Source organism: Rosa rugosa, chromosome 3 (assembly GCF_958449725.1).
Source record: "Rosa rugosa chromosome 3, drRosRugo1.1, whole genome shotgun sequence".
Taxonomy (NCBI): domain Eukaryota; kingdom Viridiplantae; phylum Streptophyta; class Magnoliopsida; order Rosales; family Rosaceae; genus Rosa; species Rosa rugosa.
The window spans coordinates 32,229,427-32,244,767 of NC_084822.1; the positions used below are offsets into that span (position 1 = coordinate 32,229,427).

The 15,341-nt window shown below is 39.7% G+C and overlaps 3 protein-coding genes, 1 long non-coding RNA gene and 1 pseudogene across 4 annotated transcripts; 4 read left to right on the top strand and 1 right to left on the bottom strand.

Annotated features, from left to right (window-relative positions):
• Nucleotides 1-1,710: 1,710 nt before the first annotated feature.
• LOC133737572 (uncharacterized) lies at nt 1,711-5,675 on the bottom strand. The gene is made up of 3 exons (XM_062165104.1): nt 5,612-5,675; nt 2,459-2,595; nt 1,711-2,358 (listed from the first exon to the last, which is right to left on the bottom strand). Exons 1-3 carry the CDS (start codon nt 5,673-5,675, stop codon nt 1,711-1,713), a joined length of 849 nt encoding a protein of 282 aa, XP_062021088.1.
• A 5-nt stretch (nt 5,676-5,680) lies between these two features.
• Nucleotides 5,681-6,852, top strand: LOC133735268 (casparian strip membrane protein 2-like; annotated as a pseudogene).
• A 441-nt stretch (nt 6,853-7,293) lies between these two features.
• LOC133735782 (uncharacterized) lies at nt 7,294-8,438 on the top strand. The gene is made up of 2 exons (XR_009859260.1): nt 7,294-7,776; nt 8,101-8,438. It is a non-coding gene; the product is annotated as an uncharacterized LOC133735782 (long non-coding RNA).
• Nucleotides 8,439-10,216: 1,778 nt separating this feature from the next.
• Nucleotides 10,217-11,383, top strand: LOC133737573 (receptor kinase-like protein Xa21). Its single transcript, XM_062165105.1, has one exon. The coding sequence runs from the start codon at nt 10,217-10,219 to the stop codon at nt 11,381-11,383; it is 1,167 nt and encodes a 388-aa protein (XP_062021089.1).
• A 27-nt stretch (nt 11,384-11,410) lies between these two features.
• Nucleotides 11,411-12,825, top strand: LOC133735673 (probable LRR receptor-like serine/threonine-protein kinase At3g47570). Its single transcript, XM_062163070.1, has one exon. It carries the CDS (start codon nt 11,586-11,588, stop codon nt 12,282-12,284), a length of 699 nt encoding a protein of 232 aa, XP_062019054.1. The 5' UTR covers nt 11,411-11,585; the 3' UTR covers nt 12,285-12,825.
• The last annotated feature ends 2,516 nt before the right edge of the window (nt 12,826-15,341 follow it).

Here is a 15,341-nt window from a genome sequence, read left to right on the forward strand (position 1 = left end):
ACCCACGCCAACAACAAGCGGAGCTCCACAACCTAGAACATAGCCGCAGTCCTTAGCCCATCACCGCGCCCAGCAAATAAAATCACAGCCTTCGCATCGGAAACCAAAAGCGACGACCCCGACTGCACAGAAGCCCATTCATTCAAGAAGAAGGTGGATGCCGGTGCCTTCTTCAGGCATGACTTGCACCCATGAAGCGATATGGTATGGATCAAAGGTGAACAAGGGGGAAACCAAGGTACAAGCTTGGCGACGCCTTTGAAGAGAGAAACGAGAGTGTTCTCATTTTTTTCGGCCTACACTTTTTAAAATAAGTAACCACACAATAAAGCAAATAATGTTTTCCAAAGTCACTGCAAGTATTGAAATATCCGCGATATTCTAATATATCCCCTGATATCTCCCTTTTTGGAGGGACCGATATATCATAGGGGAAAAATATCTTATCTTCCACTGTTTCTACGAAATTTCTCCGATATCGTCAAATATCCTCGATATATAAGATATTTAGGATATATCCCGATAAAATAAACAAATATTTGTAATATCTGATAAAAAAACAAAAAAAAGAAGAAAAAAAAACTGAATTATTCACGGATAAACATACATTATAGAATATGGAGGTTATTTATGTGGCGGTGTAAAATTTTAACAATGGTTTCTCGTCAGGATATGGTCTAATAAAGAGGCAAGTTAACCTGTTTGGGAAAAATACCTCAAAATGAAACCTCTGAAGGCAAATTTGGCTGAAGAAAAATCCCCCCAAGTTGAATCTGGGTTAGGAAAAATCCTTTCAAGGCGAATCTAGGTTAGAAGTAATTCCGTAAATGCAAATATGTGTGAAGAGATCGAGATCTCCTCAAGGCGAATAGAGGTGAGGAGAAATCTCCTCAAAGAAAATCTAGGGGAGGTGCATAGCCTTCGAGGGAAATCCGAGTGATGAGGAGAAATTCCCTCAAGATGAATCTGGGTGAGGAGAATTCATGATGGAGCAATTTTAGCAAAAGAAAATAAATTTGATGAAGCCATGTTTTAAAAAGTAACTCACTATAGTTCAAAAACGTCATGGAACCACTTAGAGTCTCTTTCTGGATGTAGATGAAGTTGACATTCATATCTATTTATATGTAAATCTAATAAATTGACTCTTTCATAAAAGATATATTTTTCAAAAAATCTCTGGTATATTCCCAATATTTCTGATATTTCTTTTTAGAATTTCGATAAATATATAAAAACATATATTTTAATCCTTAGTCACTCGAACCATTAAATATCTATCAATTATGTTGTAGATTGTCCAATTACACAATAGATAGTCATCTTTGAAATTACTTAAAGACCACACAGATGATCCCAAAAAATTCATATTTTGATTCCATCAAACAATACACTAGGAGAAAATTTATGTGGTTTGACATGGCATGGTATCAGACAATGGAGAATGTTTGTCACTTCATAGGGCCTTCAGTCGGAAAGCTATTGCATAATAGTTATGACTTTTATCACACGACAGAACATATCCGTCATCTGATGGTGTTTTTGTAGTAATTAAATAATTCAATTTAAATATTTTTGAATTTTCATACCATTGATTCTTTTTTTTTTTATCAAAATGGACTTCATTAATAATGAACTGAATACAATGAATAATGGAACAATGCTCTGCGATAGTACCACTCTGGTAGCTATTACAAAGAACTAACCACACTAGACTTCACACTGGAAATCTATACTGACATACTGATGGAGCCAACTAGGCCCCAACTCCAAACAAAGAATAGGTTGACTAACTTTCAAAGCCTCCTTTGACAAACGATGAGCAACCATGTTGCGTTCTCGATTCACAAAATGGCTACTACAAATAGATAACGACTGAAATAAAAACTTAACTTCGTCAATGACATGACCTTCAGAACTAAGATTCTCTGAGTTATCTTGCAAGGCATTGATAATTGAGAGGGCATCACCTTCGACTTCAATGTTGGAAAAACCAACGTGATCAGCAAACCTCAGTCCATGTAGTAAAGCTAAAGCTTCCACGGATCTTGGGGGAAGATTACCCACCTGTGGAACTGCCAAAGCACCTTTCAATACACCTTGGTAGTCTCTGAACACTACTCCCAGGCCACAAACACCATTCTTAGTGTCACAAGCCTCATCGAAGTTCAATTTGATGTGCCCCTGTGATTGAGGCTTCCACTGTACCCGATGTCGTGCAGCAGCTACGTTCAGATCATGGTTCGGGACTCCCAGTTTCACAAACTCATTCTTCCATTCAGCCGCTAAGTGTGCCACTTCTGCTGGCTCCAAAGATTTCTCCCCATACCTATTGAGGTTTCTGTTTCTCCAGAGCCACTAAACTGTAAAACAAAATGTCTCAAATTCAGTTCCAGTAGCTGTGTAACATACGGGATGCACCAAGTCAAAAAAGGTTGGCTCCTGCCACACTTTATACATTCCATTCAAAAAAATTCTTCCTCCATGTTTTATTGGCTTTTGGACACTCCCATAGCACATGTATCACTGATTCAGTAGGCCACCCACATTGCCAACAGCAAGGATCCTCCAAAATCTTCCTTTGCTTGAGATTGGCTGCACAAGGTAAGAAAAAAGTTCCAGTCTAAAGTAAGCAGATTTTGGTGGGGCAAGGGTGGTGAAACAAGAGGCATTTGATGTAGAACGAATGGTGACAAGAATTGAAGAACAGCTCGATCATGGAAAATGAGGAAAACCCGGTTTGCTGCAACTTTGGCATTCGGTGTCCGAATCGTGATTTTTATACCTTTTTGGAAAGGGAACGATGCCAGAAACAAAACTTGTTGCTTTGCCACGATGTGTGGGCTTTTTCGGGCTTTTGAGATTGTTTAAGGCCTCAAAACTGCAATTTACTATTTTTCAGAATTTTCGGTTTTCTAGTTTGTTTTGGATTTGTTTTGTTTTTACCCGTGGGCTTTAGGGTTTCATTGTTAGTGGCCCTAGGGTTTCTTTTCTCATATATAAGCAACCTTAAACGGCTGCAGAACCTATCTTTTATCATATTATCAATCAAAATTGAGAGTTTTCTCATTTGTCTCTGGTGGACTCAAGAATTCTTGTTTTAGGTTTATTGCTTGTAAACCTAGGTTACTTCCAACTGTGTCAGCATTCATTGGTGTAATTGGGATAAACTATGTAAGAGAAAAGAAGAGGGAGGTCTTGGATTTCGGGATTTAAAAGCTTTTAACTCTATTTACAGAATCTGGAGCTAGCATGGAATGTACCCTTGATTAAATCCATATTTCTATCCCATGAAGCGGAGTTGATCTTGGGTATGCCTCCTTGCCTTAAAAGTGTGCCGGATAAGCTTGTATGGTATTTTACCAAAAATGGGATCTATAGTGTGAAGTCCAGATATAGGGTTGCTAGAGATTTACAAGTTAGGCAGCGTGGTTATGAAGCAGGGCCTAGTTCTAATGGTAGCAAGGAGGTATGGGAGAAAATCTGGAGTCTAAATGGTCCACACACAATTAGAGTATTTATGTGGAGGGCAGTGCAAGGGTTCATACCATTGATTCTTATATGATTTTTTTTTTTCCCACACATTTATACCTAAAGACGCATATGCCAAGTAGAGAGAAAGAGAGTCTCGGCTTGTTGAACGCGCTGTATGCGCCTGAGAGCAAGTACCAAGGTCTTCCCCCCTGTCCGGCGGCGTGCCCCTACGCCGTCGTGGGACGGGCCATTGCCGACTCCGCGTGAGTTGGGTGTGAGGCCGGGTCTCTCGATCAACGTTCTCGTTCCGATCTGTGAGATTACGGTGGATGTCAGTGAGGGAGGGGAAATTGCGGCTGCTGGCTTCTGGTTTTCTCTTCGATGGTCTACTCGACGGAACAATCTCAGATTTGGAGGCGATCCGGCGGTGAGGCTTTCGGCGCGGCTTGGCCGAGGGCTAATCGGAGCAGCCCGATCTGGTTCGGATCTTCGGATCCTGATATGGGTGGGCGGGTTTCCACATGGCTTCTCCATGGTGTGACGAAGATGGTTTCTCTGCATGTTTTGGCTCTGATCTGGGGTGACAGATCGCTGACGGAGGCTTGGCGAAAGCTGCGGGGCGGCATTCTGCAAGGTCCGGCCACAATGGCTGTATTGGATTTGGGCCAGACCCGGCTGGCAGATTGCGGGCTTCCCTTATCCTGGGTTGTTGCTTGGGCTTGGGCCCTTTTTTTGGGCCCGGTCTTGGCTAGTTATGTTACTTATGTTTTTATTTACTGCAGTTATTTATTTTGGTCACGTCTTTGGCGTGAAATAAGTGTCTACACTTGTTGTATAAGACTAATAGGGCCTTGTGCCTGTGAATGCACTCAATGTGCCTTAGTTGCTTTAGGTTGGCAACGAGTTATTTGCTTTGTCAAATGGTTGCTACCGCTTAGTGGCAGGATGAAACTAAGTGTCGTCAGATTTATCATCTGGCAGCAACATAGTAGGAAAGCTGTGCTAAACCTGGCAATTATGCTACGTTGTAATCGTGTTACATATCAAGTTATTTTTCCGTTATGTCACTGCTATTTCAAAGCAAATGGAGCAGCCAGTAGAGCGCTCTTTGCTAGTTGGTGCTTGTTAGAATACAAGTATTGTGTAGAGATTCCTGATATTATTTCGGGACATACTCTAGTTGCTTCTTGTAATCAGGGGTTTAGACTCAATGTCCCCCCCCCCCTTGTATTCAACAGTTTCATTAATCAAGGCTTGAGGGCAGCTGCACCAGCCCTTCTTTCAAAAAAAAAAAAAAACTTCTGTTTGAACTAAACGAACCAGTGAGTCGTATAATGTTGATTATCTATAATAATTAGCCATCACTTATGGAGGTAGGAGGTTCCAACCTCACTGATATTAATCATATTATGAGATGGGCGGGTAGTATGGGAAATAAAAAGTTTAGTGGCTCCCATTGAAGTCGATCCGATGAAAAGCTTTAGAAAATCTTTCAAGCAGACCTCTAATAAGTTTTTTGTTTTTGGTTTGAAGCCAAGTTTAGGTTTACGGAAAAAAAAAAAAAAATTCAAACTTGAGCCATGCTTGAGCATATAAAAACCGTAGGAGTCGAGCTGTGATTTGGATCAATTGTTTATAATGATGGTTTAGCTAGTAGCTAGATTGCAGACTTACTCATAACCTGGTCCCAATAACATTCAAATTAAGGTCTACAAATGCTTGTGCAAGGTATACCTAAAGCATATGGCTAGAAAAATATATACAGATCTTTGTGTGGTTTAGTTAACGTAATAATATTCTAATCATAACATGATTAGTTTCATCAGTCTCACTTAATTATGACCTTTTGACTTCTAGAAAGTCACCTGCAGCCATGAAACTAGTTCAAGAGCAATACTTTTTGGTTTGAAAATCACATTGTCAACAAAATCAGAATAATTTATACATGTATGTATTGAATTTGAACATATATAACTACTGCATGCTAACATCTACCTGTCACAGTTCTCCCACTAATTGATATGATGGAAAAAGTTAGCAACGACTTCTCTAATTTACTTATTAATAAACTACAAACCTTGCTTTATATATAGTTCTTAGTTCCTAGTTCCTCCATATATAAAGCCCAACCTATTACCAAGTTCAATCACAATTAGCTTCTCATTTCTATATCTCTTCTCATTCAACTCTGCATCATACATTCAAGCTTAGTTAAGTGTAATTTTACTCAAGTGATTCAATCAAGATGAATAGATCGAGAAGTGATTCGACTGCAATCAACATTCAGCCAGAGTCATCATCGAGAAGTAAGCAGGTTGCTGCCAAAGGAGAAGCATATCATGTGATGAGGGTACTAGCTGCTGATCCCAAGCATGATCATGACAAGGGAGCTGGGATGAAGAAGGGGGTTGCTGTAATCGACTTCATTCTACGGCTAGGTGCCACAGCATGCTGCTCTAGGCGCCACAGTCACCATGGCATCCAGCGAGCAAACTCTTCCTTTCTTCACACAGTTCTTTCAATTTCAAGCCGGTTATGACGACTTGCCCACTTTCACGTACGTGCATGTTTGCCTCTTAATTATCTATTGACATCGTACGTACTTGTCGCACAAAAATATTCCACAATATGATCTAAATTTACAAATTTGCAGGTTTTTCGTGATAGCAATGGCCATAGTGAGTGGCTACCTGGTCCTCTCTTTGCCCTTCTCCATAGTAACCATTATCCGTCCACTATTAGTTGCTCCGAGGCTTCTCTTGCTTATTTTCGACACTGTAAGCTAACTCTATTTCTAACCTATTAGTTATATCGATCAGCATTTCAACTAATGTACTAGTAATCCTACAAGGATCAAACTAAAATGTGAACTGTTCTTTTGTATAAGTGCGATATAACCATGCAAATGAGTGCACTTCTTATCCATATATCATCTGCAAATGTGCTACAAATAATTTTATCTATATAGACGTTTCGCGCCCATATATATATGCTTTTTTTTTTAAGGTCTATATGTTGACATATAAGTTGTTCATTTGTGGTAGCTAGCGCTTACTCTGAACACTTCAAGTGCCGCCGCTGCGGCTGCCATAGTTTACTTGGCCCACAATGGGAACTCCGATGCAAATTGGCTTGCTATCTGCCAACAGTTCGGTGATTTCTGCCGGCAATCTAGCGGGGCTGTGGTTTCAGCATTCGTTGCAGTTGTTATCTTCACTGTGTTGATTATGCTGTCTGCTATTGCCCTCCGAAGAGCTTAAGATCATGGAGCTGGTTAAGTGTACGAGATTGATGCTGTTGCTTTTGGATGTTTCTTAAATTGTTGTGTTAGTGTTTGGGAGAGCATAGGTAATTGATTGTATGGCAGAGAAATAGAAATTGCTCTCATGTACCAGTAGTGTTCCCCTGGTCAGCAGCTGACCATGGGGAATATGGTCACTCACCATCCGATTGAAATCGGACGGTTGACAGCTAAGTGATGAAATCTGAGATGAGAGCTGTCAACCGTCCGATTGAAATCGGACGGTGAGTGACCATATTCCCCATGGTCAGCTGCTGACCAGGGGAACACGGCTGCTCATGTACATAATTAATCGGAATTAAAACTAGTTTCATTACTAAAATACCCCTACAAAAATAAATGTTCATGAGAGAGGTATATAATATTTTAGAAAATTACATACAAGTGTCAGTTTGAAACTTTAATTAGCCTTAAAGCCACCTAATTTTTTTTGTACAAATAAGGCCACTTCCATCCACAGATTATTTCATCCATGACAATATTACCCTTCTACCTAAGAAGCCCAATTCCGTCAGCCTAACATCGATCACATTTTGACCAAAAAAACATCGATCACAGATCTCTCTCTCTCTCTCTCTGTCCCCTCAATAACATCGATCACAGATCTCTCTCTCTCTCTCTCTCTCCCCCCCGCCCTCCCTCTTTTCTCTCTCTTTCTCCCCTCGATAACAGATCTTCACGTCTTTGTCTCTGCTTCCAATTCCGGCGAACACCGGCAAGGCGCTATCGGATCTTGCACCATCGTCGTCACCTTCGATTTCCAGAAAATGAAACTGATCAAAAAATTACAGATCGAATGAAAATGAGAGAGGAGCAGGCGTCGGCAGCCGTCTGATCGCTGCTTGATGATTGTGATCGGAAAGTTGAGAGGAGGATCGCGACGATGATGAAGGTGCACGGCGAGGCAAGGCAGCCCAGGCATCGACGACGTCGTCTAGGGCTCAGTTTGGTGTTGACTCCTTCAAGCCTCCTGATTTTCAAGCCACCTGATTCTCATGAAGGTAATCACTATCCTAATTGCTGTTTCGATTTTTTTTCCTGGAATTGTGAATTTTGTTGTCATGGAAAAACTGGATCGCGTTGGCCGACTGAAATTGAATCTCTGGCGCATGGCGCCGTTTCGTGACTGTATCTCGTGCACGGCGTCGTCAGTGTAGATTCGAACGCCGTCAACGTTGCCTCTCGTTCTCGTGCTCCCGCTTGGATCTCCAAGCCTCTGCTCCGTTGTCTCCCTAATAATTTGCATTTTTCATTTGATTTGATTTGAATTTGAATTTGCTAATTATTTTAAAAATCTCGATTTTGATTGCTGAATTTTCACGCAGGGGCTGTTTGGATGATGGCAATGAGTCTTCGATGGTGAGATTAGGCGTAGGGAAGAGCGAGAGTACTAATTCCAGAGATCAAAGCTTTGTTACACGTTCAAAACCCGGAATGATGTATTGTTACAGTTTTTAGATTAGGTAGAAACTCATTTGTTGATATTTGTCAATTTGATAGCTTTGGTTTGATTTTGGTAATTCCTATGGATTTTACGGCTTACTCTAGTGAATGATGCTCATGGATACAAGTTATGTTGATCGATTATGATATGTGCAATACGTGCAAGGTTGAGCATTGCAAGCTTTCGACATTGTAAATTTATAGTTGTTTTAATGTTTCATAGTAGTTTTTGTGTAGGTTGGTAATAGCTTTCTCAGTTGGTGATAGTAGCTTTGTTAGTCTTTGGTGAGAGTAACTTTTGGTGGTGATGATTGTAGCTTTTTGTGGTGGTGATAGTAGTTTTTAACATTGGTGAGAGTAGCTTTTGAAGTGGTGAAAGTAGTTTTTTGCGGTGGTGATAGTAGTTTTTTGCGTTGGTGAGAGTAGCTTTTGTTGATGGTGAGAGTAGTTTTTGATATAAAAGTAACTCTCTAATGTTAGTGAGAGTAGCTCGTTGGTGTTAGTGACAGTAACTTTTGTTGTTGGTGAGAGTAACTTTTGGTGTTGGTGAAAGCAGCTTTTGCTGTTGGTGAGAGTAGTTTTCTAGTGTTAGTGACAGTAGCATTTGTTGCTGGTGAGAGTAGCTTTTGGTATTGGTGACAGTAGCTTTTGTTGGTGGGGATAGTAGCTTTTCATTTTGGGGAGCATAGGTTATTTGGTAGCTTTTATTGTTGGTGATAGTAGCTTTTGTTATCTCATTGGAGGTTGCCGGAAATCTTACTAGAGTAGGTTTTGTTGCTAGTGATAGTAGGTTTTGTGACCTCACCGGAGATTGCTGGAAATTTCATCAGAGTAGCTTTTGTTGCTAGCTACAGTAGCTTTTGGTGTCAGTAACAGTAGCTTTTGTGGTCGCCGGAGACCTGCCGGAAGTCGGCCGGAGACCCGCCGGAGTTGACCGGAGACCTCGCCGGAGAGGAGAGAGACAATGAATGTTGATTTTGTACTCCAGTGGCATTTATGTAAATAAATTGGTTTTTAATATCCAAAATATAACATATTTTTTAATCTAGTGGCCTTATGAAGGAAAAAACTAGTTGGTGGCCTTATGGCTAAAAAAACATTCTAAGATGCACTTATATGTAATTAACCCTATATATTTCTAGGGTGATGGGTAATTTGAGGTTATTGAAAACAATGTTTTAAAAGGCTGAGGCATAGCTGAGGCATTTTCGGGAGAGCCTTAGCAAGGCGTTCACCTTGAGACGTAAGGCGTAAGCCTTACGTATAAATTAACCGTATTTACGTATAGAACTAGTTTTATATAGAAAACAAGTATATTGTAGGGTAGTGAATAAAACATTGCATTACAAATCCAAATTCCAATTCCAATCGCACATAACATCCTATCAATTACACTCATATACATGATGATATCCCAGATTATTAATCACTTAATCAGTAACATGACCAATGCAAACAACATGATAATCCCATATTGCTATTATATATGAGTAATATGACCAAAGCACATGATAATCCCCAACACTATGGTCTTCCTATTTTGCAAACCTTGCCAATACCCAAGTTCTTTCCCTCATTTAGTATCAATTGCTAGCACTGCACCGATTGCTATCATACATGATTTTCATTCATTTATGCTATTATCATAATCCCACATTCCCAGTTGCACCAAAGTGATTAATTGAACCAGCAAAACAGAACAAGTGATTAATTCGAAACAGAACTAGTTAATATAGGCATTAATTCGAAACTACTTCAAAGACTCAGACCATACAAATCAAATTCAAAGCATCGAATTCAAGATATTCATCATTCAAAGCATCAGATTCATCAGCAAGATCGAGGAAATCAAATTCATACCTTAAATCCTTTGCTGCAAATCCAATTCCAACTCTCCAAGTGAGAAAATCTCTTGCTCCAAGTGCGAAAAGAGCCTCCTTTAGAGCCAAATCCTTGAGAAAACTCATGGGGTCTTGATGATTTTATCAAAATTTTATAATGGTGTCGATTTATATAAATTGTGGCAGGTCCTTACCACATCAGATTGGTCATCTTCCAAATTTAGAGATATTAAACCTCGGTGGGAATAACCTCAATGAGGTCATCCCATCCTTAATCTTCAATATGTCCACAATAGCAGTAATATCGCTTTTCGACAATCAGCTCTCAGGCAACCTTCCACCAAACACAGGCCTTGGCCTTCCAAACCTACAACGCTTCTATCGAGGAGGAAATAAACTTAGCGGAGCAATCCCCAAATCTTTGTCCAATGCTTCTAACCTGGAGGACATAGACCTAGGCAGCAACCTATTATTTGGCGTTATTCCTAGCACCCTATGTACCTTGACAAAACTTCAGCGGCTTCAACTATTTGATAATAACCTGACCGTCAGTACTTCGACTCCAGAACTGGATGTTCTCTTTTGTTTGGCAAATCTTCGCAACTTGAGGAGACTAGACTTCTCAGTGAATCCATTAGATGCCAACCTTCCTATTTCCTTTACGAATACATCTCTTCAATATATTTATTTTTACAACTGCAACATGAGGGGTGAAATTCCCAATGACATCGGCAACTTGAGCAGCTTGATAGTATTATCTCTGGTAAAGAATCAATTAAGTGGATTGGTTCCAGCCTCAATAGGAAGAATCCGAAACCTCCAAGGTCTATATTTGGAAAGTAACACATTTCAAGGACACATGCCAGATGAACTTTGCCAACTGAAAAACCTAGCTTCTTTGGTTTTGGCTGGCAATCGACTGTCTGGCTCTATACCTTCATGCATCGGCAATCTAACTGGAGCTCTAAGGATTCTATCATTGGAGTCTAATTTGTTAACTTCTACAGTACCATCTACCTTGTGGGGACTTACATATATCCTGTACTTGAACTTGTCATCGAATTCTCTGATCGGGTCTATCGGAGAAGGTGTTGGTAATTTGAAAGTTGCCACAGATATAGATTTTTCAAACAACCGATTATCCGGTGGTATAGCAAGCAGCGTTGGTGGACTTCAGAACTTGGTCAATCTGTCCTTGGCAAATAATAAACTACAAGGCGCCATTCCTACTTCACTTGGCAATTGCATAAGCCTGGAATCTTTGGACTTATCCAAAAACAACTTATCAGCAGTGATTCCCAAGTCTCTTTCAGCGCTCTCATAAGTCATATCTGAAGTATTTGAATTTGTCTTGCAACAGACTCCAAGGAGAAATTCCAACAGGTGGTCCTTTCAGAAACTTGTCTACTCAATCATTTGTTTCAAACCATGGACTCTGTGGTGCAGCCCTATTTCAAGTTCCATCATGCAAAAGGAAGACTGTTAAAACTATTTTCAAGTATGTTATTCCGGGTATCTTGTCCGCAATGCTTCTAGTGACCTCCATTTGGATATTTATTATATCGAGAAAGAAGAATGTGAAAGCTGCAACAGAGACTACCTTTTTGCCACAACATCAGTGGAGAAGAGTTTCCTATCAAGAGCTTCTAAGTGCAACAAGTGGATTCAATATGAGCAACTTACTTGGCACTGGGAGTTTTGGCTCAGTATATAAAGGAACACTGTCAGATGGGATAGATGTTGCTATTAAGGTATATAATTTAGAAACAGAAGGGGCATTCTCAAGTTTTGATGTCGAATGCGAAATGCTAAGCAATATTCGCCATCGAAACCTTATCAAAGTCATTAGTTGCTGCAGTCAAGTTGATTTCAAAGCCGTTGTACTAAACTACATGCCTAATGGGAGCCTTGAAAAGTGGTTGTATTCTCATAGCTTAACCTTGAACATCTTGCAGAGGTTGAATATATTGATAGATGTTGCAACGACATTGGAGTATCTCCATCATGGTTATGATAGACCTATTGTGCATTGTGATCTGAAGCCAAGCAACATATTACTAGATGATGATATGGTTGCACATGTTGCTGATTTTGGTATCGCAAAACTCTTGGGTGGAGAGGATTCTATCACTCGAACCTTGACCCTTGCCACAATCGGGTACATGGCTCCAGGTGATGTAGTGTTAGTAGTTAATCTTTCAGTTATATATATATATTCTCCTTAACTAAGAAATTTTGTTTTCGTCATATATATTGCAAAGTATGGAATGGATGGAATAGTGACCAGAAGAGGGGATATGTATAGTTTTGGTGTTGTAGTGATGGAGACATTCACAAAAAGTAAGCCAACAGATGCGATGTTTGTGGGGGAAATGAATTTAAAGCACTGGGTTGCAAATTCACTTCTTGCAGATGCAATAGTTGAAGTTGTTGATACCACTTTACTTGGGACAGAGGAATATCATGACTTTGTGAGCAAGAGAGATTGTTTATCATCTATTATGAGATTGGCTATTGCTTGTTGTGGAGAATCACCAGAAGAGAGGATAAATATGCACGAGGCTCTAGCCACGCTGAACAAAATCAAGATCAAATTTTTGAAGAACGCTTCAGAAGGTGTGGTATTGAGCCGTCATGGACTCTGATTCGGTTGTTAGTTGATGTAATTGAGTTATGGTATGACTCTATTTCCACTTGTAGCCTGTGTTATGTTCTGCAGTAAGAAATAAAGATTTGGTTTAGTCGAGGGTAAGCTGCTATTTTCTCAATTTCTTCCACCTTATATTCCTGAGCTCATGCATATTCGTAGAATATATATAGCTTCATTGTAGATTGGATAATTGGAAAAAGAAGATTCAGCATTATATGGACTTCTCGCTAAGGATAAATCCTGGTATAGATTGAGCTGGATTGCAATTTGGAGCTATGCACATCGTAATCATAAAGCTTGTCATGGTAGGAGTTCAAATAACTAGTAGAGGCAGTGAAATGAAACAGATTCGTTTCTAAAATAGTGAGCATAGTCACTAGTAAACTACTATACTTGGTGTTACAGGGGTCTCACCACCAACCTTCTTATACTGTCAGCAGTATATGACAAAATTAGAAGCCTAGAGCAGACATGCATGCTTGCTAACACAGTAGAAATGTTTTCTCAAATTAGTCACAAAGGAAAGCCATTGAAGACTATATATCATTCTATCTCTATAGCATATATTCAATTCATGCATGGCCTTTGATTCAGTCCTGAATTGATGTAATTGTATTATTATGTGACTTACCATCTAGCTATTTCCACTTTGTGGGTTGTAATTTGCATATTCTGCAGTAACTAATGAACATTATGTTTTCTTTCGATGCTGCCTGACATCAACCAAACACTAAATTTTTGTTGTAGAATGAACATAAAAGAACTTGAGAGATGGAGAGAGTTTTGATGCAGAGAATGGAGTGTAGTATTGTTGTTTTTCATCCTTCAACATGGATGAGAAATGGACTACATATAGTGGAAGATAAGGAACATGTAGCCTAAAGTCCTCCATAAAACAAGGACCCTTAAAGTCCTCCTTAAAACATGGAACCCCTAAAACTGGGAAGAGAAAGGCATCTTCTAATATATATATATATATATATATATATATATATATATATATATATATATATATATATATATATATCTATTTACATGATATAGCCATAATAGTTTACAACACTCCCCCTTAGATAGTTCATGTCAATAGTGTTGCCTAGACTGTGCGCTTTTAAGTTGTCTCGTCAAAAACCTTGCCAAGTAATAAAAACCCTGTGGAAAAAAAACAAGCTTGGTCGAAGGAGAAAAAGAGCACAACGCGCATGAGTGTGGAGTAGCAATATCATAGCTTCGGAGATAAGTGGAGTCTTCTTATCATCATCATAAGTAGGTAGTATGTCTACGAGAGAAATGCATTTAGAGTTGCTATAGCAAAACCTTGCCCGGTAAACCGAGTGGGAAAAACCCGTGGTCGAAGGGAAAAGATGAGCAAATGCATATATGTTGAATCAAAACATCTTCAGGATGTAGTATAAGTGGGGCGACCATGCTAAAGATGTGCCTCGTTAAAACCTTGCCAGGTAACAAAACCCAGTGGGACAAAATAACCCTGGACGAAGGACAAAAGGAGTACACGATGGTCAAGTGGGTATGCTTCTGGATACCCCCCCCCCCTCTGATTTCCACTCCCCCTGAAAATTACAATCATGGAAGTTCATATAACTTTCTCAATCCGATGCTCTTCACATGTTTCTCGAAGGTGGATTTTGATAACGACTTAGTAAATAAGTCCGCTACATTATCCTCTGATCGGATTTGATTTACTTCAATATTTAGAAGTGCTTGTTGTTGCTGACTGTAGAAGAATTTAGGCGATATATGTTTGGTATTGTCGCCCTTGATGAAACCTAATTTCATTTGCTCAATACAAGCTGCATTATCCTCGTAAATGCATGTAGGTTCATTTGTGGTAGACTTCAAACCACAAGTTCCTCGAATATGTCTAATTACAGACCTTAGCCATATGCATTCACGCACAGCTTCATGTAGAGCAATAATCTCTGCATGATTTGAGGAAGTAGCAACAAGGGTCTGTTTTGTAGACCTCCAAGATATCGCAGTGCTTCCCATGGTAAAGACATAACCCGTTTGAGAACGGCCTTTGTGAGGGTCAGAGAGATACCCTGCATCAGCAAAACCCATCAAAACATCACTGTCATTTTGATGGAAAGGAGGAGGAGAACGTTGGCCACCACGGATGGCGGCGCCGGCGTCTATGTGAGCCCCCGAAAATTTTGTTTAATTTTTAGAATGTAATTTTTCGCCAATAAGATTTTCGCAAGGTAACTTAAGTGAAGGAATTTATTTTGGAAATTATTTTGGTATCGAGACCACCTATTGGGCTGACGATTTAAGTTTGGGCCGAGATTCTTCTATTTGGGCCTAGAAGGTTAGCGAAGTTTAGTGAAGCGACCGTTTGTTGAAGTTTCGAAGATGATAAATTGAGTTGTAACAGAGTCTTGGATTTTGGATTTTTACGAAATCGAGTTTTGGACCTAGGACGAAGTCGAGGAGTAACTTAGGAAGTTTCCGACGAAAAACGAATAAAAGTTACGAGCCCGAAAACCTGAAAGTGACCAGCAGGGAGTATTATGTAATTTGACGCGAGGATAAATTCGACATTTCTCACGCGCTAGTATAAATAGAAAACTTGGGAAAACCCTAGCCTCATTTCTCTTCCTCTCTCCCCTCT

What these genes read in the sequence shown, in the direction of transcription:
- LOC133737572 (XM_062165104.1), bottom strand. Translation starts at nt 5,675, where the DNA reads ATGTATGATGCAGAGTTGAATGAGAAGAGATATAGAAATGAGAAGCTA. An exon ending in GCTAATTGTGATTGAACTTG is followed by an intron (nt 2,596 to 5,611) that starts GTAATAGGTTGG and finishes TACCTTGTGCAG; the next exon opens with CCAATCTCAAGCAAAGGAAG. An exon ending in AGAATTTTTTTGAATGGAAT is followed by an intron (nt 2,359 to 2,458) that starts GTATAAAGTGTG and finishes TTTACAGTTTAG; the next exon opens with TGGCTCTGGAGAAACAGAAA.
- LOC133737573 (XM_062165105.1), top strand. Translation starts at nt 10,217, where the DNA reads ATGGTGTCGATTTATATAAATTGTGGCAGGTCCTTACCACATCAGATT.
- LOC133735673 (XM_062163070.1), top strand. Translation starts at nt 11,586, where the DNA reads ATGCTTCTAGTGACCTCCATTTGGATATTTATTATATCGAGAAAGAAG.